General features: G+C 45.4%; 2 protein-coding genes across 6 annotated transcripts in view; both read left to right on the top strand.

Moving 5' to 3' along the window:
• Positions 1–24532, top strand: part of LOC143329534 (disco-interacting protein 2 homolog C) — a 152917-nt gene that overhangs the window by 72277 nt on the left and 56108 nt on the right. For all 5 annotated transcript variants that reach the window (XM_076745498.1, XM_076745495.1, XM_076745497.1 and 2 more), the window contains exons 2-3: positions 13843–13914; positions 22251–22361. In XM_076745498.1, the coding sequence (XP_076601613.1) occupies positions 13843–13914; positions 22251–22361 (183 nt within the window). The remainder of the gene's footprint in view (positions 1–13842; positions 13915–22250; positions 22362–24532) is intronic.
• LOC143329535 (E3 ubiquitin/ISG15 ligase TRIM25-like) lies at positions 16804–19320 on the top strand. The gene has a single exon (XM_076745500.1). The coding sequence runs from the start codon at positions 16876–16878 to the stop codon at positions 18535–18537; it is 1662 nt and encodes a 553-aa protein (XP_076601615.1). The 5' UTR covers positions 16804–16875; the 3' UTR covers positions 18538–19320.

Raw genomic sequence — 24532 nt, 5'->3', positions numbered from 1 at the left:
TTGGTTGTGGACGCAGCAGAAAGATGGATGTGATGCATGTACAGACAGGTACCTGTTGGTGTTTTCAGCTGGTCTTTGATTGAGTGGAAACTGTCGTGGATTGAGGGCTTTTTTTCTCTGTAATAGTGCTGATTTATGCTGGGAAAGGATGTGCTCAGCCTCGCAGTGATGCAGTATAGATATACACATCTGGGAGCTGCTCAGTACAACAGCTGTCTGTCAGCCAACTCAACACGTCTGCCAAAGCAATCAGTTCAAGTGTTTTGCTCAAAGGAGGTTTTAGTTTTTCAGGCAGCGGAGAAGGCTTCTTTTTCACTTCCGCTGTCCAAATCTTCTCAGCCTTTTACCTCGAGGCCAGCGAAGATCAAAAACAAAAAATGTCTGCCAGCACTGATGTCACTGCTGTCACTTTAATGGACAGTCGGTTTTATTTTTGGGCCCTGCAAACATGTCCTTATGTTTCTCTGATTTGTCAGAGAATACTCCACCAAACAGCCATTTGTTTTCGGAGTATCATTTCCTCGCCACCTCGTGACCTGCAGTGAGCGTGGTCACGTGACAACAGGTGACCACATTGGATGGTTTTAGCTCAAAACTATCATTGCCATATGGTGCAAATCCCAAATCCAGACCTCCAAACCAAGACTGAGTCGATTCAGGAGGCCAAAGAGGATCAGTCGCACCTGATTTCCCAGCTGATACGATAACCTCTTTGTTAAAAGGTTGTTGTTGTTGGTCTTTTTGGCACACAAACAACCGCTCAGATTTCTTATCTTTCCGTTCTATAAAGCAAATTGAACCCAACCTTTTACCTCCTGGTAGAAAATTGCACCGACTTGCGAGGCTGCATGATTTCCCTCTAAATGAGCCAGATGAGCGCATGTGAGCTCCTTTCACACATGGTGCATTTTGGGAAGTGTGCGGCTATTTTGAGTCCGTGTGGTCGCTCCTGTGGGTTCCCTCTAAGTAGCTTTTAGCAGGGTTTGATAAGGCGTCCACACACACACTCTGTTAAACCCTGTAGTCTTAGAGGGCATTAAACCCCCATTTTCATTTTCTGTAAAGCAGCTTTTGTTTGAAGGCGTGTGAAATGCGCCGGCTCCCCTGATAACGCTGCACTTTGTAGGTTATCGACTGGCAGAGGTCTGCGCTCAAGTGATCTCTATCGGATCTTTATTGTGATGGGGTGCGTACGTTCTCAAATGCCAGCTTGTATCGGGTTTTATCTTTCATCTTTATTCACCTGAAGAGCTTTCAAGTGGTCTCTTTCTTCATTGTAGATGGCTGAGGATGGATTTGGGGATTATTTGTCATCATTTAGGCTAAAGGAAAAGGGAGAGGGCAGCATGGAGGACCAGGAAGGTTGGGGGGAGAAAAGAGATCGTCTTTTATCTGGACAAGCTGGATTTCACCTTCCTGCCGGTATCTGCCCTGCTTAGTGCTGAAGCATCAGTGTGTCAGGAACTGGATCCTTGCACGCAAAGTCATACTCTAAATTTAACAGTATTACAGTGTCATAAACCATTTATCTACACTTATAAATCACTCATGTGCTTGCATGTTTAAATCCAACTACTGTGGACATATTTTGGATTGCAGTCCTGCATTATTGTGGACAGATACATTAATAACCCTTCATAAAGTCCTTAAATCAGCTCACACGTTAGTGTTAGATAGCAAATCTGTGATTGTGATTCAAAACTATCCGTGCAGATACAATCAAAACCACAGAAAAAGGTCAAAGCACATGAAAAGTCAAATATTATTCTGCATGACAGACATTTTGGAAAGTTTACAAATTCCAGCTTTGCTGTTTTCTCCAAGGTGAAGCTGATGGCAGGTAGTGATTGAAATGCTGCACAATGCAGGTTAAGGCTTATTTTGACTTTCTTTGTTTGTTTGTTTGATATGTGAAGCACCTGTTATTGTCGCTAACGTTGTTTGCTAACCAGCTAGCTAACAGTATGTGCAAATTAAGTCTGGTGGAGGTAATTATGACCACCAGCAAAAACCGTAAACCTTCAAAAATACGAACAATACATGAATGAAAACCTCATTATTGGTCTGATGTGTGCGGAGAACAGAACTGTTTCTCCTGCTGTGATTTCTGTTCTGACATTGTGTCTTTGGACATTATCTGTCTTTACGTGCTTTATATTACCAAATATTCTGTGCTTCGGAGTATCTACTGCATGTATTTACTGCAAATTTAGCTGTTAGCTAGCAGAGCTGACAGCGTCTGCTGACATGCTGTCGGTGCAGTTTGCATCAGTTTGGTTGAGGTTTCTGTTTGCACTGTGTGTTTTCATTCAGCATTAGAACATTAAATATTCAAGAAAAGCCGAGCCTTGTTATCATTAGAGAACCTCACAGCTGTCCAGCTTTGATGAGGAGAACTCTCTGCACGCTCTGTCACAGCCGTGCACGTTAATAAATGTTATAATGGTAGTGGGGACGAGGATGCTCAAAGCCAGCTCTCCCCTGCTCGGTTCTTCTTCCTTCACTCGTCTGTTCCCTCCTCTGACTCTCAGTAGACCTGGACCACGTACCTACGGCCCATTAGAAGCCGACGGAGTGTGACTGAGGAGGTTTAGACTGCAGGGCGAGTTCAACAGAGGGTGAGCTGGAGGTGATTCAGTCCTGGCTTGAGATTTAAGCTGCTGTCTGACGTTTTGGCCCGTTTGTTGTGCTTTTTGTTTGCTGCAAAACGTCCTGCTCTGATGAGAGAAATGCTTCATCAGAGGGTGACAGTCATTCCTCAGACTCTCTGTGGTTTTTGCATGTGATCTATGATACGACACACCGGAGTGTCGCCACTGCAGCCACAAACAGATGATTATTTTCATCGAACCTTACCGGAAACCTCACTCATAGGCAGGAGATCTTTCCCTGATTTTCTGCCTGTTTGCCTCAGAGAAAACCACAAACAATCATTTTGTAGTTTGTAGTTTTCTCTTTTCCCCCAGCCCTCCATATGTAGGTCAAAGGTCAGCTGGAGCGAAAAGTCGTCCTTTGGTTTTACTGCTTCGGTGTTATTACTGCAGACGCTGAAGATGAGCGAGAGGTGCAGGTGTGAAAGAAACTCAGTCTGTTTGTGTGATTCGTGTTTGTCAGAGGTCTAACTGCCACCACGTCAGCCCTCAAGGTAAATATCATCTGACAGACGGCCAATTCTACCTGTAGCACAGGTGCAGCTGCTGCGTGTGTGTGTGTGTGTGTGTGTGTGTGTGTGTGTGTGTGTGTGTGTGTGTGTGTGTGTGTGTGTGTGTGTGTTGGCACAGTGGGACTGCAGCAGTATTGAGTATCAAAGGTTATCTTGTTCTATTTTGGGAATCTCCTCAGTAGGCAAATTTCTACTGGCTGCAGGACAAGTTCTGTCAGTGACACACACACACACACACACACACACACACACACACACACATACACACACACACACACACACACAGATATACACTCTGACTGTTCGTCCAAAACAATTTGTGTGTTTACAGTAAATTCTTGCGCTATTAACAGTATTAACTTCAGACTTAGGATTAAAATAATATTTCCAAATGTTCACTTTTAGGCCGAGACTTCACTTCGTTATCTGTCTGTGGGATGTTTTCCTGTTCGCTTTGGGAATCAGTACATCAGGCAAATTTCTGCCTTCTACAGGATGTAATGCAGCGGTCACACACACACACACACACACACACACACACACACACACACGTACAATCCGAACAACTTCTATTTTTAGTGTCAGGACTCAGTCCTCTTATCAAATCCAGATCCTTTAGAGTCCCTGATCAAATGTAATCAGGTTCAGCTTCCCATGTTGTAAATCTCCAAAAGTTTAGATCCATAATCACCTTTTTGTTGTCGAAGAGAAAAATGCTTCAGTTTTTCAGTGATTAAAGTTCAGCAGCTTTGACCTAAAATCCGTTTTTATGATCGATTACAAATCCTTGAGTTCACGATGCAGAAGTTATTGATATGATGGACATGAGCGTTTGACTAGGAGTCATGATCAGGAATGGCGTCTGTAGCTAACCGTCGTCACTCTGTTGGTCTCATTAAACTACGAGAATGAGTCCACTCTCTGTCTGACTAACGATCTTTGGTCCGCCTCCTCTAACCTGAAAGCTGTGACTGTCCTAAAAATGCTTAAACATCCTCTAATGCATGTTTCAGTCTGTGAAACGTCGAGTCAAAGCAGCAGAAATGTATTTTTAATCCAAACCGTGCAGTAATCTACTGTAGCAGACACATGACACCCAGCCTGGGTGATCTGCTACAAAAACTGACCCCGTGACCCAAATCCTGGACCGCGAGTCGGCCCGCTCGGATCCCAAGACGAGCAGCCAGGCGGGGACTTTCCCCGGACATGTAGGTCGGGTGAGAAGAGGGCCCCCTGGGACCTGAGAGGGGGCCGAGGCCCTGCTGTAAACCTCGCTCTCAGCTTTGGCTTCAGGCGGCAGGAAATGAAATCACTCTGGAAGACTTGTTCTGCTGCAGGGCGACGTTTTCATTGCGGTTTGTGTTCCGGTCTCATTATTTAGTTTTAATAGAAAATGGTTTGACAGCGTTCTGGAGCCATTCGGAGCTGCTCGGCTGACACCTGAGTCATCGCGTGTGATGACCTCCTGTCTGGGAATAGATGAGAGCAGACTCAGAGCCTCGGCTTTTATTTTGAGCGTTGGAATATTGTCTCGTGTTTGAGCGTCGTTACAGTGAGCAGCAGGGACCCCCCGGCTGAAAAGGGATTTAAAGAGACACGGATCCGACGAGTGTGTCCGAGGCTGACCTGAAGAGGTTGTGGCCGCCGAGTATGTTTGGCTGCTTCCTGTTCTCGCCTGTGGCGCACTTCAGAGATCAGCCGCCAAACAGATGTCTCACATTTTCTTCTTTGTCGGTGGCGCTCTTCTCTCTCGCTGTTCATCCACCAAGTTCTTCTTCTGTTCACTGCAAACAAACCAGGAGCTTAAAATCACAGGAGAGATCTTCAGCAGGGAGGCGTCTGTAGATTCAATTGTGATCTGCTGCAGAAGGAACAGTTTGTATGAAATAGTTGTATATAATTTTCTTAAAGTGTTAAAGATTTGCAGTTCAAAGCATTAAATTAAATTTTGTAAACTGGTTTTTGTTATTGATTTTGGGCACTGAAGGCTGCTGCAGGTGTCGGGCAGCGCTGCTCTATCGTCTTTAATTTTCTGTATCATCATCCGATCTGTGGAGGGTGACTGTGAACACCATCAGTTTAAGGTCACGACATTCCTTTGCAGGCAAATTAAATGCAAATATTTCTGTGCCGCAGTCTGCAGAAAACTCATGTTTAGCTGTTTCAGCCACCTGAACTCAGGTAAACAAAGGTAAACTCACATGTAAACAAAGTCAGTGTGTCATGTTTCAGGAGAAGCAGCTGCGTCCGTCATTAGTGTCTCTCATGTAATCAGAATGAGACGAAGTCCTCACATCCTCACAGGTTCACCTCAGTCTTATCGTCTGAACTGATAACTCAGATTTGAACCGTCTGTCACAGGCGGATGCTGTAAATGTACCTGAGGACATGCGGCGTTTGTCAGGTGTCGCCCTGAATGTTTCAGAGGATATCGATCAATATGTCTGAGATCACTCTGCCGATTATCCCGACGTGAGTTTCATCCACATCGCTCCCCTTTTGTTGGCAGTTATTGCCATAGCAACCGTGATGGGTGTTCCTGAGGGTCGGAGGCTGGGGATGAGGACAAACCTGGAGGGAGGTGTGTGTGTGTGTGTGTGCGTGTGTGTATGTGTGCGTGTGTGTGTGTGTGCGCGTGTGTGTCCTCTCTCTCACCTCACTGTGAAATCAGCCGACTAACAAACCAATTTGTTTGTCTTGCTGATGTCGCCCCTCAGTGTGTTTGGGCAGGCTGAGGCTGGACTGTACCAACTGAGAGAGGCTGGAGTGGCGGGGGGGGGGGCTGGGGGGCAAACACACACACACACACACACACACACACACACACACATATGCACACACACGCACACACACAGAGTTAACTGAGGTGAAAAGTTGTTCCTTCCTAGACTAAGAGAGGCAAGTAAATGGTGCAGTGATTACCAACCAATCCACTGCTGCCAAGTGTGTGCGGGTGTGTGTGTGTGTGTGTGTGTGTGTGTGTCTTAACAACAAAGGCAGCTCCAGTAGCTAACCGTCAGCAGACACCTTCAGCCCTTTGTGTCGAGGAGGTTGACCTGCTCCTCTTTGAAACTAATAAGCTGCTTGTCTTTTTGTGTGTGTGCTAATTGAGAGACTGTGTGTGTGTGTGTGTGTGTGTGTGTGTGTGTGTGTGTGTGTGTGTGTGCGTGTGTGTGTGTGTATCCCGCCAACGGGGAATAAGCAACCAGTGTTTTCACACACTGAGCTGTGGGAGGACCACAGGCGAGGACGGAGGCTCGTCTGAGAGGAGCATGAGGCTGAGGTTGACTGCTGTGTCAGTGGTTTATTCCTGCTGCCTGTTAGCATCATGCTCGGTGAGTAGAAGGACGCTCTGCTGTGCTTTCAGGTGTGTGTGTGTGTGTGTGTGTGTGTGTGTGTGTGTGTGTGTGTGTGTGTGTGTGTGTGTGTGTGTGTGTGTGAGAGAGAGAGAGAGAGAGAGAGAGAGCTTATTTTGTGGATCTAATTAGCCTAATTGGAGAAATGTTTCACCGTTCTTCGGCATCACCTCGTTTGTTTTCCTCATTAGTGGGTGGAGTATTGAGCTCATTCAATATTTCAAAACTTCTAAATTAACTTTGCACAACTTGAAAGTTTATTTTGTGGACCGGTTCTTCTAGTAGTACTGCAAATATGACAGTAACAGTACTGTCTGTCATGGTCGTGGTCGGGGCAGCAGTGAGACTCTCTGGTGTCACTGTCGTCGTGTCATGTGTCAGCAGTAACGATGGTAGTAGCTGTATGGTTCAGATCATTAGTATTACTTCTAGTAGCATCAGCAATAGTATCAGGAAAAGCAGCAAAGTCGCAGTACATTTACTCAGTTAAAGTACTTAAGGACTTTACTTGAGTAATCCATTGTGTCTGTACTTTTACTCTATTTTCCACAGGCAGACAGTGTACTTTTGGCTCCACTACAATTATTGGCCAGATTTAACTACTAATTACTTTGCAGCTGCAGTTCATTAAAACAGAATTCAATCAGCAAATTAATGAGGATTTATTATTATGGATGAAGCTACATATGAACCCACCTTTACAAGCTGCAGCATCAATAATCCACTAATATACATGTGTTATTCTGCATGCATAGTGAGTACTTCATGTAGATCTTTATTCTAGTTGTTATGTATTTGTACTTCTTCCAACAGCAGTAGTAGAAGTAGATGCAGTAGGATTAGAAGTAGATGCAGTAGGCTGTAGTTGTAGTAATACTTGGAGTGAACGGGTACAGCAGTAGTATTACTGTGTCTTTTAGAATTATCAGTAGTTCCAGCAGTCCTTCTTTTGCTGCACTGACGCGTTTCAGAGAGATTCACCTCCTCGAGCGGCGCTTGAACGTGAACTGTGATGGGACTTTCCACCCAGACCTCCTTACTGTGCGTGTAATGGTTTTGGTGGAACTGAAGCCAGCGCAGTTAGCTCTGTTTTTCCACAAGTGCACCGGACGGCCGTAAATCACTGAAACTGCGTCCTGAAATCCAGCTTACATACATTTATAATTGGTATGTGCTGGATGTGCCGCGAGGAAAAACAGCTCCTCTCTCAAGTGTCCTGACGGCGGAGGGGGAAGCGTTTCTAGCCGTGTGTACTTTGACTGTCGCTCAGATGGGCGACGGTGGTAGCGTTAGCATTTGTGGTTTTCCTTTCTTTCATCCCTGTTTGCGTGTGGAAAGGAATAGGAAAGGAAAGCCGAAAAGAGGCCAGAGAGCTTTCGTGGCTCTGCCCTCCTCAGCTTCACATCATCAGTTCTTACTCAGCACACAGAACGTGAAGGTAGCACCAACACTGGACTCATGTTTTCACCTGACAGCCATGAAATCCAAAACCGTGTGATGCAGAGTTCACGTGTGTGGCGACAAACACGCTTGATGTGCCTGCAGGAGCTTCTTCCTGTGTGGAGGTGAGTTTCAGTCCTGACTCAGCGTGTTGGCACTGCAAACACCTGCTGCCTCCAACTGCACACAGTACCTGCAGCCGCTCAGGGTGTGTGTGTGTGTGTGTGTGTGTGTGTGTGTGTGTGTGTGTGTGTGTGTGTGTGTGTGTGTGTGTGTGTCTGTGTGTGTGTGTGTTTTTTCCTTGCCCTCATTCCCGAGGGAGTCCTGGGGCGTTTCCTCTTGGCTCAGCTGTGTGTTCTTGCTTGTTTGTTGTGGTTTTATGGATGCAAAGCTCGGTGCGTGTGTGTGTGTTCGGCTTCCTCTCTCCATTATCGTAGTTATGTCGCTAATCATCGCTCATAGTTTTGCTTTACTGCTTGTAATGAAAAACCCTGAAACCCCCAGAAGGAATGAAAATGCTTTCAGTGGGTTTTTAGCTTTTAGCAGCGACTGTTTATTTAGTCAAATGTGAACAAAAAGTCTAAATGTTTTAATGTTTTGGTGATTCAGTAACTCGTTCATCATCGATGTGTCGCTGATTATTATACCAGCATGTTCATGTAAAACTAAAGGCACTATAATGATCAGTTGAGACCATGTTCAAGACAAGAAGCTTCCATCTCACACCAGTTGTTTGAGGTGTCGTCCAAAAGAGAACCACATTTCCCACAAGTCCCTTTTTTAGCCTTTCTTGTTTCTCTTTGTTTGACTTTTAGCTTCAGCACAAAATCAACAGCTTTGACTTCTTTTCTATTTTTTTTCCATGTTTTTGTTAAACTTTGTGTTTAGTGCTAATTAGCTAAATTCAGCATGCTAACATGCTAAACTGATATGGAGAGCAACATCAGCAGTACACCTGCAGAACATTAGCATGCTAGCATTGTCATTATGAGCATGCTAACATTAGCTTTTAGCACAAAGCGCATTCAGGCTCTGAATCTTTGGGTTTTATGGCACTTTGTGTGTCCGTCTTCATCTGTTACTGTTTCTGCTCGAGAGACATATGAAGACAGACAGACAGACAGAAGAGACAGAGGGACAGAGACGTATGTTATGTTTCATTATGTCACATGACAGAAACCTCCTTCTCTCTGTCGTTTTCTTCCTCTCTTTCTCTTCCTTCTCTTTCTCCTGCAGTCCTTCTCTCCCTCTTTCTCTTCTCCTCAAACGCTCCTCTTCATGCTCTCGGCTCTCCGTCCTTGTCCTCTCTCGCTCTAGTGTTGCAGTGTGGAAACGATAAAATCAACCCTGTTTCCTTTTTAGGTGTTGGATAGATGCAACGCTCCCCTCTCTGTCCCTCTTTCTCTGCCTCTCTCTGCTTCTTTTTATCAATGTCACTCCTTCGCCTGCTTTGTCTTGTTCTTCTCTTCTCGTTCTTTATCGTGCTCACTCTTTTCTTCATATTTTTCTCCCTCTCTCTCTCTTTCTCTCTCTCCCTCTCTCTCCCCCCTCTCTCTCTCTCTCCCTCTCTCTCTCTTTCCCTCTCTTTCTCTCTCTCTCTCCCTCTCCCCCCCCTCTCTCCCTCTCTCTCTTTCTCTCTCTCCCCCCCTCTCTCTCCCTCCCTCTCTCCCTCTCTCTCTCTCTCTCTCTCTCTATCTCTCTCTCCCCCTCTCTCTCTCTCTCTCTTACTGTATATGGTCACAGAGGCTCAGCCCTGCTGTTTCTGACTCTGCACTCTCTCACGATGAAGGTGACTTAGCAGAGCGGACTTGTTCTTGAAGGCTGCAGCTTTATGCAGTGCATATTTGTGCATTACATGGCCAAAAGTATGTGGACACCCAAACGTGTCACCCATGTGTGATAATTGAAGCTCTCAGTCGGAAGCTGTGGGCTTTAATCTGCTCCTGGAACAGCCTCCACTCTTCTGGGCTCAGTTTTTAGTGAGGTCCATCAGGTCTGGCTCTCAGTCCCAAAGGTGCTGGATGTGGCTGAGGTCAGGACTCTTTCATAACAGACTGGGAAAACCATTTAATTGCATGTTGCATCGACACTGGATGCAATGTTGGAAGCGTGTTATTGGCTAAAATGTTGTTGTATGCTGTAGCTTTAAGATTTCCTTTAACTTGAAAAAAGAGGCCAAATGACAGCCATGAAAGACAGACCTTAAGTAGGGGTGTCCACATACTTATGGCCTCATAGTGGACTTGCGTTCACAGCCAAAAAATTAAGATGGAAAGTGAGTTCGGTGTCAGACTTCATCGCGTTCTTCCTCAGTCTGATGGACAGTTTGTTGAGCTATTACATAATCTGGAAGTCACTGCAGCATCAACAGGTGAGAGGATCATGATGGGTCTGAAAGGGGCATCCTGGAAAGGCTCAGCCGCTCATAGAGGAGGGAGCGAGGTTCACCGCTTTGTGAGCACATGATTGGTGTGACTGCATGGAGGAGGGAGTTATGCATCGGCTACCTGCGCTCGTTGACGTCAAGGTCAGAGTTCAGAGCAGAGGAGCTTGACGTCAGCGCTGCAGTGTGTTCTATATACGTCTGACTGTCAATAATTCATATGGAGAGGCCGTACAGCCGCCATCAGATGGCTGCGTGCATATTTCAAAACAGTCTAATGCACTTGAGTCGGAGATGAAAGCAGGGCTGTGGTTGGAGGTCTGCCCTCCGTGGGTCTGATGGTTTGAGAGCGTTCTGAAGTCCAGATGTGCTCTGGGATGTCTGACAGTCGGTCACAATGAGCTCTGCTTTCACCACACCTGCACTGATGTGAGGAGAGCCAGATAAATGGGAATAAATCAGCGGAAGAATAGAGCCTGGAACGTTTCTCAATCGAGTTCACTCTGCTTTCTGTTCTTACTTTCTACTCAAAATGATTTAAATTCAATGTTCAGACTTAAATGTCATGTTATGTATTGTGTTGAGCGTTCAGCTGTGAATATCTCAGATGGGTCGGTAGCACAGAGTGTTTGTTTTGGCTGGTTGGCTTTGAAGAAGCCTGATTTCACTGTATTTTGACAGTATTATGATGTTTATGAGCGTCGGCATGAGCTCTCACATGTGTTTGAAGGATTCTCAAGTTTTATTGTATTCATCACGGACGTTTGATGTCTCTCCATCCTCAGCAACTTTGTCTTCTCTCCTGTCTCTGGTGGAAGAATTGACCGTCTTATACAGTTTATTATAACTTTGATATGATTGTATCACCTGTCATCAGCAGAGCTCACTTCACTGCTTCATGATGTTTTGTTGACTAAATGATTAACGATCGATCCAGATTCTTAGCAGCGTTTCAGTGGACTCACTCTCAGTCTTTTTGGCTTGTGAACCTCAAAATGAAGCATGTGTTTGCTTTGAGTTTTCCTCCAGGGTTTTTAGAGACCTGGAGAGGTTTGAGCATGCGGCATTTCCTGAGGAAGAAGCACAAACGAGAGGACTTTCTGAAGAGAGTAAACAAAGTTTTGTGTAGCAGAAATCAGGCGAACACTTTGTATTAAGATACACAGATTCACCATTGATTAGCTTCATGCTCACTGCTTATAATGACAGATAAAGAGCCAACATGCTGCTGGTATGAATGCTAACAGCTAATAGTAAAATAGTAAAACCAAGCTGTTTGTGTGCCTGAAGCTCACCAATAATTAATAAATAGAACCTCACAGACCGTGTCGATCTTGTAGTTTTCCATAAGGTAGCTCTTCACCGGCCTGATGGACAGACAGACAGACTGACTGATGGACAGACTGATGGACAGACTGACTGACATTGCTCACACACAGCTGTTACAGTATCTAACAGCACAGCTCACTGACTGACATGTTCATTTCTCTTTGACTCGTCTTCCCTGATAAAATCCAAATGAAGTGAAGAAAATGGCTCGTGGCTGCGTGTGTGTGCGTGTGTGTGTTTATGTCACTTTATGTCACAAGTTGTTGAAGACAAGGTCAGACCTCCCTCCACTCGTCCTTTGCGTCTCACCTCCCTCAGTGTCTTTTCTCTTTTCGAACTGAAGCATTAGCCAGTCCCTCTCTCTCGCTGCAGGGTGTTTGGATCCCCTGCCAGAGATGCTAATTATTGCCATGTGCTTTGCCTTCACGCTACCAGAAACACACACACACACACACACACACGATGACGTCCCTGCCCGCGGTCGGTTTGCTGATCTGAGCCAGTTAGTCACATGTATGTGTGTTTAAGACGGATTTGTCAAGTCGGCGGCGCAAACAGCTTTTAGCGTGTTGGACAAATCCGCTGCAGATTTAGCGTCACTCAGGTCCGTTTCATGTGTCAGGCGACGCTCCTCACGCTGACTCTCTCTCATTTCTTAAATTCTTTTTCACTCCGTCATCCTGCAGCCAGAGGAACCGTCACGTCGCTCCGCGGCTCGTCCGTCGTCGTCCGCAGTTTCAGTCGCGGTCACAGAATCCCCGTCTGCGTGAGGAAGCACCTGAAGCCTGTTTGAGGATGAATATTTACTTTTTCATGGAGCGATGTTTGTCACTTTTCAGAGTTAGAAACAATGTGCACACACTGCGCTGAGCTGTTGATAGCAGGAGAAATGTTTCCTGGGATGAAATGTGCTCAAAGTGAAAAACAGTGGCGTCAGAGCGCCGGTCATCAGATTATAGCTCACAGTGCTGCTGTATGAACGTGTGTGTGAGTGTGTCTCCTCCTCTTCTTCACTCAGTTTACCTTTAAGTCTCCTTGTCCACCAGCGTGTCTTCTTCTCGTCCTTTTTGTCCACCTCGCTCTCCTCTTGAACAAAGTGTGTGAGCATCTCCCTCTCATACACTCATTTCTTTAACGGCTCGTCCGTCTCCACTCTGAGCCGCCTGCCGGGACCAGTTTTGGGTCTTGAAGGTCTGACTCAGAGAGATCCATCATGGCCGCTCAGCGCCTTACAGCAGCATCACCCACGTATCCCCTCTCTCTCCTCAACTGTCTTCCTTCTGATTTGCTGTCAAGGAATATGTCTTTGGGTGCTTTTTTCAGCTCTTAAACTCCATTTCCCATGATGCACCTCTCTTATGTTTTCCGCTCTCCTCTTCAGTTGGTGCCTTATGTTACCCAGAAAGTATTTTGCTTTACTCCACTTGGAGTACAAGCTGGGTGGAGTTTTCAGACGCTGTCAATCAAGAACGAGCTCTCAGATGATTTTCATTTACTTTCCAGTTGTTTTCCATATTTTTCTGGCTCGCTTTTCTCAAACTTTCTTTGGAAATGTGGCAAACTCCTCCCGTCTGGTATCCCCTGGTGGTTAAAACGCGACGCCAAGAACGTTATAAAAGAGCTATTGGATTCAGATGTGCTTTGTGCCGCATGCAGACCTGCTGATGGTACCGTAGGTCGGCTTGATTCATCGCCTCACGCGGGGAGATCAGTCAGCAAGTTTTGAGGTGGTTCGTTGCACCGTGAAAGGTGAATTAAGTGCATCTGCAGTACTTTGAGTTTCAGATTTATGCACGTACGCTCACACACACACACACACGTGCAGTCAAACTGCACCATCTGGTCTTGGTTGAGTGGAGAGAATGACGAAGCATAATGTGATAAGTCAGACAGCTTTCTCTCAGTCTGCTTCGTGTTTTCATGTCTACGGTTGCAGCTTTTTGTGGAACAACATTTCGCTGCAGCCTCGTTTGTTTCCATTCATCCGACACAATTTCTCGCCTTAAAGTTTTGGGTTTCTAGCTTCGACATCTGAGATAGACTTTGCAACAAAGCTGTGTGATGCAGCTCGAGCCATGCTTGATTCTACACTGTGACTTTGCAGGCTTCAGTATTACATATAACAGAATCTGGGAAGTAAATGTCTCTTCCTCTGTCTCGTCCTCTGGCAGGTGATATCACACAGAAGGGCTATGAGAAGAAGCGGTCCAAGCTGATAGGAGCCTTCTTCCCTCAAGCACCAGGTAACACTGAAACCTTTTCATTCGGCTCTTTTACTAAATGTCAGTTTGGCGATGGTGGTGCTGGCGTTTTCTTTAGAAATGTAAAGAATTACAACACATAAAAATGAGGAGAAATTGCTCAAAACCAAATGGTCCAGATGAGCAGAGCCAAGGCAACATAAACAACGTGGGGGGGGGGGACTGATGTTTAAGGCTCCTTGTTTGATGTTTAAGGCTGCTCGCGCTCGAGGGTCACTAAAGTGTTAATCATGTTTGATGATGACATCCCAGATTAAAAGATCTTTCCCCAACATGAACCAAGTGCTCACTGCGCCTTAACACAGCCACAAGAAAGGTGAATAATGCTGCAGCCGCCACGAGTGGATAGCGCACTGCGAGATTGGATCTTTGGGTGGAAACAAATGAAACTCATCGTTAGCAAACACATGTTCAGTATCATTTTTGTCAGGTGATTTCCTCGTTGTGAACGTAATGGTTGGCATTACGCTTCCTTCAAAAGACATTTGCTGTTTGTAATGAGTTGTCATTTCTAGGAGACAGGTTTCCCTAATCCCAACTGGACTACTGCAGACCGAATGACTCGAAGGTGAAGTGCATTCTCTCTTAAGAACAGATACAGCTGGGTGTCCATCACCTTATTGTTCCTGCTACATTTTGACTGTAGATGCATGAAACCCAGCTGGACATGTGGACACGTGATGACAGTGTTTGAGCAGCACAGTGAAAAGACACTTAACTCTGATGGCTTCAAGGCCAAAACAAAGAGCATTTTGAGCATGTGTGCATTGGTTTTACAGAGGCAGGTCTGTGTTTCACTGAAAGGACCCCGCAGGCTGTTGCAGGGTTTGAAACTGCAAAGCCTCAACTCCAAGAATTATTTATTTCTTTAGACGCTTTTGTCCAGTATTCCTCCAAAGTGCACCGTTTGATTTCCCTTCCTGTCGTGTATTTGTTGATTCTGATCTTCGTACATTTAATAACTCATCACCAGCTGAGTTGTTTTTGGTAATAAACCACAGATGGATGTTACTGGGTCCCACCACAAAGGATCTAAAAGTCCATTTTGCTGTCAAACACTGCATCAGATTGACTGCTGAGGATGGGACTGGAGCGTCACTGGAGACCAGCAGACACACTGGCACTGCCAGAGCTATTACTGGAATACAGTGTGTGTGTGTGTGTGTGTGTGTGTGTGTGTGTGTGTGTGTGTGTGTGTGTGTCTTTGTAGGGTGGGGGGTTGTCAGGAAGTGCATTATGGGAAGGAATGAGGGGTGTGGGAAGGAGAAAATGTGTGGTATTCACATCCAGGCCTGGTGGGGGGCCGTCCCTATTTCACTATGTGGGACCGGATGACACACACTCCTCTGTGCACACCCACACACACGCCCACACGTGTACACACACACACGCACACACACACACACACACACACAATGGTATTCTGACCCTACACTGCTCATTCCTTCTCAGTCCTGCAATGCATTTTTCATTTCCATGCACCAGTAACACACACATTTGTGCACATGCATACACACAATACACACACCTAACAATATAATACTCCCTTTCACATGGACACACACACGCACACACTCACAGCAGTGACATGATTTCTTCCCTGCGATGTGTTTCAGCTCTGAGGCCTGTTAATCCACACCGCTTGGTGCACAGTCAGGCTGATGTGCTTCGATTGAAGCATTTACTGTGTTCAAAGTAATGGATTTTCCCCCAGTAACACAGATTTACATGGTTTCACAGTATAGATTAGGATGAGTTGACTCAGAGAGGACTCCTGCACGCTGCCCTTTCAATATCAGTCAAAAAAAAGAAAGTTATGGTAAAATACTTTTCGCTTATTGCAGTTGTTGATTGGTGTACCAGGTCATGGCCGAGAAGAGCGGGGATGTAGTTAGAATAAGGTCATAAGCTTTACTGCGTGCCTCCAATGTGTAAATTTCTACTTCAACTTTGTCGTCCACAAGAGGAAATTTGACCTGCAGCCAAGAGAAACGGAGGCATTAAAATAAAATGCACCACACAAGCTCGTACAAAACAGTGTTTATGAAGTGATATCGTAAAGCCTGCAGTACATCTCGCCATCATCGTCTAAGCCAGCCATTAATGGTTAAAACGGCATCATCATCATCACAGTACGGTTGTATACTATCAGTCTTTAGCAGTTTAATTAGAGATGAACAGATTTCTCACCGTGTTAAATGTGGACTCACTTTCATCCAGAGGGGAGATGCTCAAACTCAAACTCTGACTGCTCTCTTGTGGAAAAAGTTGAGGAAGCCTTGGTGGAGTTGGGGTGGAGCGAGCACATCGTGACTGTGAAGGCTCCCAGTAAACATACCCCGAAACATTTTTAACGAAGCGCATTCTGCAGTATCTACCAAATGAGACAATACTCTCAATCTCCAGCAGGAAGACGTGAAACGCGCTGCTCATCCAAACACCACATACAGACGGTGTGTCGGTTGTGTTCAGGACTTCCTCAACGTGTTCCCTCCACCATCTATCAGTATTCCCAGTCAGTGTCAGCCTCTGCTAAGAACAAAGAGTGGACTGGAGCTATGACACCAGGGAGTTTAAGTTTGGCAGTGGAGCACTATTTGAGTACCACTGTCATTTAAGAACTTTCAACGACTTATTCTGACATCAACTACACGCAGACTTGAACCAGTTCTATCTGACCTATAACCTAAACAAAACTTTTTGTTGTTACACACCTACACTCGGCCATCTCGTACATTCTGTGGACATGTTTTTCACCGTCAGGAATGAACCTAAGCTTTTTCCCATAATGCCTCAAACCGGAATAATGAGACTTTACAGGAAACCCTTCAGCCGCTCCTCTTTCTGGAATGAAGCAAAGCCTGCGAAGCCCTCCCTCTCTCGTGTGTTCAGATAAAGTGAAAATGCTTTGTCATTTCTTCTCTGCTCTCGTCAGAAGGCAACATGGCACAAGGGATTCAACTTGAACGAGCAAAATTCTGCTGCTCAATCTGTCTGGATCTACTAAATGAGCCGGTGACTCTTCCTTGTGGTCACAGCTACTGCATGAGCTGCATCAAGGACTGCTTAGATAATGAGAATCATAAGAGCATCTACAGCTGCCCTCAGTGCCGGCAGATCTTCATACCGAGGCCTTTCCTGGTGAAGAACACCATGTTGGCCTTTGTAGTGGAGGAACTGAGGAAGAAGGAAGAAGCCTCTCCTGCTGATCACTGCTATGCTGGACCTGAAAACGTGGCCTGTGATGTCTGCCAGCTGAAAGCCTTCAAATCCTGTCTACAGTGTTTGGCTTCTTATTGTGAGAAACACCTCCAACCTCACTATGATGTAGCTCCATTAAAGAGACACAAGCTAGTTGAACCATTTGCAAACCTACAGGAGAACATCTGCTCTCGCCATCAAGAAGCTATGAAGTTGTTCTGCCGAACTGATCAGCAGTGTATCTGTTATCTCTGCTCCAAGGATGACCATAAAGGCCATAACAAAGTCTCAGCTGCAGCAGAAAGGACTGAGAGGCAGAGAGAGCTGGAGGTGAGTCGACAAGACATCCAGCAGAGAATCCAGGACAGACAGAAAGACGTGAAGGTGCTTCAGCAGGAGGAAGACGCTGTCAATCGCTCTGCTGAAAATGCACTGAGGAGCACTGACAAGATCTTCATTGAACTGATCCACATCATTGAGAAAAGAGTCTCAGATGTGAAAGAGAAGATCAGATCTCAGCAGAAAACTGAAGCCGGTTGGTTCAGGAAGGCTCAGGAGAAGGTGGGGCAGGAGATCGCTGAGCTGAGGAGGAAAGATGCTGAGCTAGAGAAGCTCTCACACACGGAGGATCACACTCATTTCCTATTAAATTACCCCTCATTGTCACGCCTCAGTGAATCCGAAGACCCATCCAGTGCCAAAGTCCACCATCTGCAGTGCTTTGAGAAGGTCACAGTGGCTCTGTCAGAGGCTGGAGGTAAACTACATCAGGTTCTTGATGAAGAATACGCAAAGATCTCAATGACAGTAACTGAAGCTGAAGTTTTACCATCAAATCCACAAGCAGAGCCCAAGACCAGAGCTGACTTCATGCAGTATGCATGCCAAATAACGTGGGATGCGATCACTGCAAACACACATCTGTCAATATCTAAAGGGAGCAGAAAGGCAGCATTCATGAGAGAAGAACAGAAGTATTGTCTTCATCCAGAAAGGTTTGCATATTCCTGGCAGGTTCTGAGCAGAGAGAGTCTGACTGGACGTTGCTACTGGGAGGTGGAGAGGAGCGAGAAAGGAGTTTTGGTAGCAGTTGCGTACAAGGATGTCCGCAGACAAGGCGACTTCAGCGAATGTGTGTTTGGACACAATGAGAAGTCCTGGGCGCTGGATTGTTTCAAAAATAGTTACGAATTCAGGCATAAGAACATGAAAACTCCCATCCCGGGGAGGTGGTCCCCCAGAGTCGGAGTGTACCTGGATCACAGTGCAGGTACTCTGTCCTTCTACAGCGTCTCTGAGACCATGACGCTCCTCCACAGAGTCCAGACCACGTTCACTCAGCCTCTCTACGCTGGACTCTGGCTGTCAGATGGAGCTGCTGTCGAGGTGTGCAAGCTCAAGTAGACTGGACTTGTTGAAGAGCTGAAATCTCCTGTCAGTCAAACGGGGAAATATTGTGACGACTTTACCGAAGTTAAGTAGTATGTGCATTTAAAGTAAACTATGCAAGTAAACTCACTTAAACGTTGTTGTTGTTATTCACACTATTGGAGAAGTTAACAATTTGTAATATTTTAAGAACTTATTGCATTTTTTTCTTTGTCTATAAAGCCTTTTTTTGCTTGGTAACCAGTTGTCACAACCACTCAGGATACAAGAAAGAAGTGGAGAAGAAGTAGTTCCTTTTGAAGTGCTATAAAACTATAAGGTCGTACAAATGAAAGACTCAGCCCCTCGTTACCTTCTGCCTCTAGTTTCTGGGTAACTATTTTACCGGGCTGACATTTAAAAAATAATTGTCAAGACTTTTCCTGAAGAGTCAGCTGACCTGCTGACTCTCTCACATCAGCGGTATATTGGAGTGAATCATTTGGCTCCGTTCCTTTTGAACTTTGTCTGGGCTTTCCCTCTAATTGGTCCAGTACCAAATCATGGGCTTCGTTCCAGGAGGCTCTTTTAGGGTCCATGAACCCACAGAATCAAACAGACTAATCACTGACTTCTGAACTTGACATAACATGAGAAGTAAGTTTATCTGCATCTTATGCTGATGATGAAGGAATTGCTGCCTCATTAGCTGATTTTCCACATTTTTAACCTGATTTATTGTACTATATAAAGGCTGCTTCCTCATGCCTCAATCTGGTTGATTTTGGTTGGCACTGTGTGTTCAGAGTCGCTAGCCCTGTTTCCATCTACTGTCAAGCGAATTTTAGGGAAAATTTTGAAATGTTGTAAAAAAGAAAAAACAAAGACAATGCAAATTCAGCTAATAACGACAAGCTAAATGTCTGAGCGACAGTGTCCGTGTCCTATGAATATGTCGCCGTCTTAGCTGTGAATGCGTCACACTCCTGTGGACTGTCTGCTACTGTAACGGTTGGATTGACAATCCAGTGGTAATAAAGCGTATTTGTATGGAAATGTCAATGTGGATTTTGTCCAGCGTGTATGTTATGAGTGATTTCACAAATCTGTCCATTTGACTCAGCTCATTCAGACTGATGTGATGTGTTCACTGCAGCTCGGACCACCACCTCTTAAACAAATCCAGTGCAGGACAACGCAAAGCAGACGAGCCACAAGACCGCGTGATCCTCCACATGTGACACTTCTGTAAATTCAAAGCTAAGCTAAACGCATTATGTCATTTGACATCTGGGATTTCCGTCAATACTCAGTAATGACAAGGAGGAGTCCGAAGGTGTTTACCCAAAACCTATTTTCCCCTTTGTTTCGAGCCATCCATCAATATTTATCACAGACCAGGTTCATTTCCATTTATTTTGATGAATGTGTTTGATTGTGGCCGGCTGGGATCAGATGGATGCAGACCACCGCCCAACTGAAGCCTCTTATGAATGAGCCACTTGTCGCCCTGTTTGTAATTCTTGGTTTGTTTGTAATGAGTCAGTGTGAACCTGAAAAGGGCTGAACTGCATCTGCTTCTCCACTGTTCAGTGTTTATGTAGTCTCCCCTCTGGGAGCACCGTGCATCTCTTCCTCAGAGCTGTTTTAATGATTAATTCTGCCCTTTGTTAGCTTTTCTTCGCTGTCTTTGATCTGGGAACACACTACAAATGTGAGCCTGTACACCCAGAGCAGCTCAGACTCTGCAGATTCAGTGTTATATTTCTGCTGTTGGGAAACTTTAAAGCAATTGGAGGACATTATGTGGATTTCAGTACAACCTCACATCGTGCATTGATCTTTGCACTGTTACTTCCCCACTTAAACTAATGAATTTACAGTATCTGCTCAATCTGAACATTTGTTGTTTTCGTCAGTAAATTGAATGCATTAGTAACCTCTTTAATGTTTTATGAAGATCTGATAATGTGAGTATGAGCACATGCCGTATTGTGTTGTAAAGATGCAAAGTGGTGCTAGATCCCAAGCTGTTGTCACATCTAAAGAGCATTTTAACCTGCGTGAAACAGCATGAACAGTGATTTATAGTCTGTCTTCTTTATTGATTCTCATTGGTTTTAACCAGAAACACTGGTAGGTGTCAGGGTCATCAGCAGAGTCATTAGGACTGATCTTCTGGGAACCATGAACGCGTCAGTTGGTCGAGTAGATGATGAGATGTTTCACAGGACAAGTGGAAACAGATCAGCAGTCGGTAGGATTCGTCTTGTCTGTGCTACAACGTGTTCTATAATTAAGTACGAACAACCTGCAGACAAAAGAAACTGAGTCAGAGGAAAGGAGAGAAGAAGAAGACATTTTTAGAGGGCAAGTAGAACGAGTGAGGAGGGGGGAATCCATCCGTCCAGACTCCCCAGAGGAAACAGGAAGGCGAGGTGTTTCCCAGACCTGTCATATACTCCAGCGCTGGCTGGTGGTCGTTATATGGTCGGCTAATCAACTTTCAGCTTTCCTCCTGAGCCGCGCTGAGAGCTCTAATGAAGACGGACGAGGGTGGAAGCGTGAAGCCGAGATGGACGCTCGTAGATCAGCAGCTCTGCAGCAGCCCAAGCTGTCAGGAACAGGGTGGTTGTTATCATCAGACCTATCGATTGGTGTGGAGGGAGGTTGTTTTCCCTGTTTGTGTGTCACATTGATTCAAGAAAATCTCTCTTTGTTCTATTTTCATAGTTATTTCTGAATGTATTGATGAGCAGATCCACACATAGCTCTTAGCTCATAGCCTTTCATTGTTTTTAATGTAGTGATTAGCGTCGTTTTTCGCTCTCTTTTGTTCTACTGTGTACATCTCTCCATCTGGGAGGCGAGCTTGACTTCAGATTTCAATGATATCTGGCTGAATAAGATTTAATCAGTCTGTGCTTTGTGTGTGACGCTGCAAAAAGAAGAACAATTAAAGAAAACATCAAGTCAGCAGGTAGTTTCATGGCCGCCTCAGTTAGCTGAAAACATGAAATCACAGTGAAATAATTGCAGCTGTTTCCAGAACAAACTGAATTTCCTTGAAGGAAGTGTTATTTCCTACACAGTGTGTGTGTGTGTGTGTGTGTGTGTGTGTGTGTGTGTGTGTGTGTGTGTGTGTGTGTGTGTGTGTGTGTGTGTGTGTGTGTTGGCTGGCCTGTGGTGACTGTCAGGCTGTTTGTTCTGGTTTTATTGTGTCATAGATTGACGTTTTCAAAGCCTGACCCCCTTCTGTAAAAATCATATCTGTGTTCACATTTGACTGAACTTCTCAAAATGAACTCAGAGGAGGAGAACAGGATTTGATGCAGATTGAGGTGGTTGGGTGGCAATGCTTTTGAAAGATAAGATAAGACAAAATATAACTTTATTGATCCCACACAGGGGAAATTCAGATGTTACAGACACAATAATAACGGTCAAAAAAACGGTCAAAAAGATGGAAAACTGCATATGATATTTGCAGGGATGTAATTTATATTTGCAGATGTTAAACAGTAGAGATCAGTAGAGTAACAGAGCGTCACATCAGCAGTCAAACAGCGATAATTAACCTCCTGTTGCCTTTAAACTGGCAGGTCTCAGTGCGCCTCCTTCTGCTCCTCAAGTGAAAACCTCATAAATCAGTGATTTTAATACGAGAGGACGAAGATTTGTGGGATTAACAGACGTTAGAATGGGGAAATGTGAAGAATCTGGTTTAAACCTGAACCTCTCTGTTCCAGGAATGGATCCGTCCATGGGCCAGGAGAGGAGAACGCCGGTCACCCCGTCCTCGTCCTCCCGCTACCACCGCCGGCGGTCTTCTGGCTCCAGAGACGAACGTTACCGATCAGGTAAGAGGCTTCGTCTTCAGGGTGGCGTCTGTCTGTCTGTCTGTCTGTCTGAGCAGATGAACCACATTTAGAGCTGATATAACTGATGGTGTGTGACCGTCTGACACGCTGGCAGAGGAATATTCGCCAATCACCATGTTAATTAGATTCATCACTCGCGTCATTAGCATCGCGGGTTATGGGCGATAACGTGAGCACGACATGATAACAGTTTTTAATTTTACCTCAGAAGTTCCTCCAATAAAGGTGACGATGTGATTATAATTTGGAGGTCTTTGCTGCATATATTTGCATATCAGCTGCTGCACACTTTCATACTTTAAGACATTGAGTTTAAATTGATGTCAGCCATGTTTTCTGCGTAGAGATAGACACAGGAACACTGTATGTCTGCTCCTCATTAAAAGCTCCAGATCTCATCATCCCTCATCTTGGTTTAATGGGTAAACTTGGTTCCTTGAAACTGCGACTGAGTAGAATTTGGACTCTGAGTCTAATTGAGTCCATGTGGGGACGATGTGTCGTATATCTAAAACCAGAGGAAGGGGTTTGCTATCAGCTCTGCCCTCGTGGTGCCTTTAAAAACCTGATTAGCATGAACATGAACAGGCTTGAGTTACTCAGATGAGGAGGACATGTTTCATCTCCTCAGTCACTCTGCTGGACATGCTCCATTGTTGTGACACTTTCTGACTGATCTCAAACCTGCTTTGATGCAGATTTATCGGTCTCGCTCTAGTCTGAGGAGAAAAATCCATTTGTGCACACTGGTTTCCCAGAGGTTTCCCAGAGGTCTGCGTTTGGATCAGATGCCAAATCTTGGACCTGTGAACACCCCGATCCCCTCTGAGGACCGTCATCCTGAGGTGTCTTCATGCTACAGTGGCCTGTTTGATAATCTCAGCCAATCTGCAGAATGAGCAGCGGCAAATCCAGAGTTTGGAGTAGATCTGTGGAAAAAGCTCCTCACAAACGTGTCGCAGCTCTTGCGGCATTGTTTGGTTTTGCTCCATCTGGTGTCCAGTAAAGATTAATAGAGGATTCATTTGGGTAAACTCTGTTTAGGGCTCCTCATTCAAAATTAATCTGTCAGAAATCGCTGTGATGACGTTTGGGATTTGCTGTGGAGATCATAAAGACCTGCAGTAGCTCAGTGAGGGGAAAAAAAAAAAGCTGTTTCTTGGAGGTTTGAGCTGCTGGACTGATGGGAAAACCTGGCCTACTTTATTATCACATTCCCACATGCTGGTGGAGAGTTTGAGTTTGTTTGAGTTTGATCTGGCAGAAAACAAATCCAGTAAAAACCTTTTAACCCATTAAAGTGAAAAAGAAAAGCTGTGTGAGCACCTTTAAACGCCGCGCACACACTCACCTCCACACACTGCGCCGTCACGCTCAGTCCACCACAAGACAATAAACGTGCACTTGAGATTTCGATCACCTCGGTTCCTCTACACGAGCGCACACACAAGCCAAACAAACGTACGTCTGTGAGGCCCATTCAGGCTGACAAATGTCTTACTTGTGTGATTATCGGGCCGACAGCCTGCATCGTGTTTGCCTTCTGCCAGCGATGGACGCCATTCAAACAAACCCAGCTGCGGCTCCATCGCGGCGCTTTATCTCGCTCTTAGAAACACTAATTCGCCCACGCTCCCTGAACTTAATCCGGTCGGAAACCGCGGGGCCTCGTGGGAGCCGCTGTCGAGCTCTGGAGCGTTTGTGTACGTAAACTGAATGTGAATAAACGGGGACACGGCGCTCATTGTAGCACTGCAGCACAGACGCAGCTGATGGTCCTGCTGCTGTTTCTCCGCTCGGCCCCTCGGTGCTCGTGCTTCGGCTGGATGGACTTTCTGATTTCTCTATTATTCAACACCCTTCCCCAGTGTTTTCGCTGGAGCGCAGCCGTTAAGGGTGCCTGAAAAGTCAACTTCCTTCGCCGTGTGGTCGGCCCTGCCGTGTTTATGGTTAGCAGTGGTGGAGGAGGGACTTTACTGCAAACCAGTACTGTGCAGGAGTATCATGACCTAAATGTGCTCCAGCATGAAAAGTTAAAGCAAAATGCTCCCTGATGTGTTCTTCTGCATGACATTATTAGTTTGTTAAAACATTAATGAGATGGAGCTTCTTTTAACTACTTCATAAACAGTTCTGGTAGTTTAGTCCAG

This window comes from Chaetodon auriga, chromosome 12, assembly GCF_051107435.1.
Source record: "Chaetodon auriga isolate fChaAug3 chromosome 12, fChaAug3.hap1, whole genome shotgun sequence".
NCBI classification, from domain to species: Eukaryota; Metazoa; Chordata; class Actinopteri; order Chaetodontiformes; family Chaetodontidae; genus Chaetodon; species Chaetodon auriga.
The sequence above is the reverse complement of the archived record's forward strand: the minus strand, read 5'-3'. Positions and strand labels throughout refer to the sequence as shown.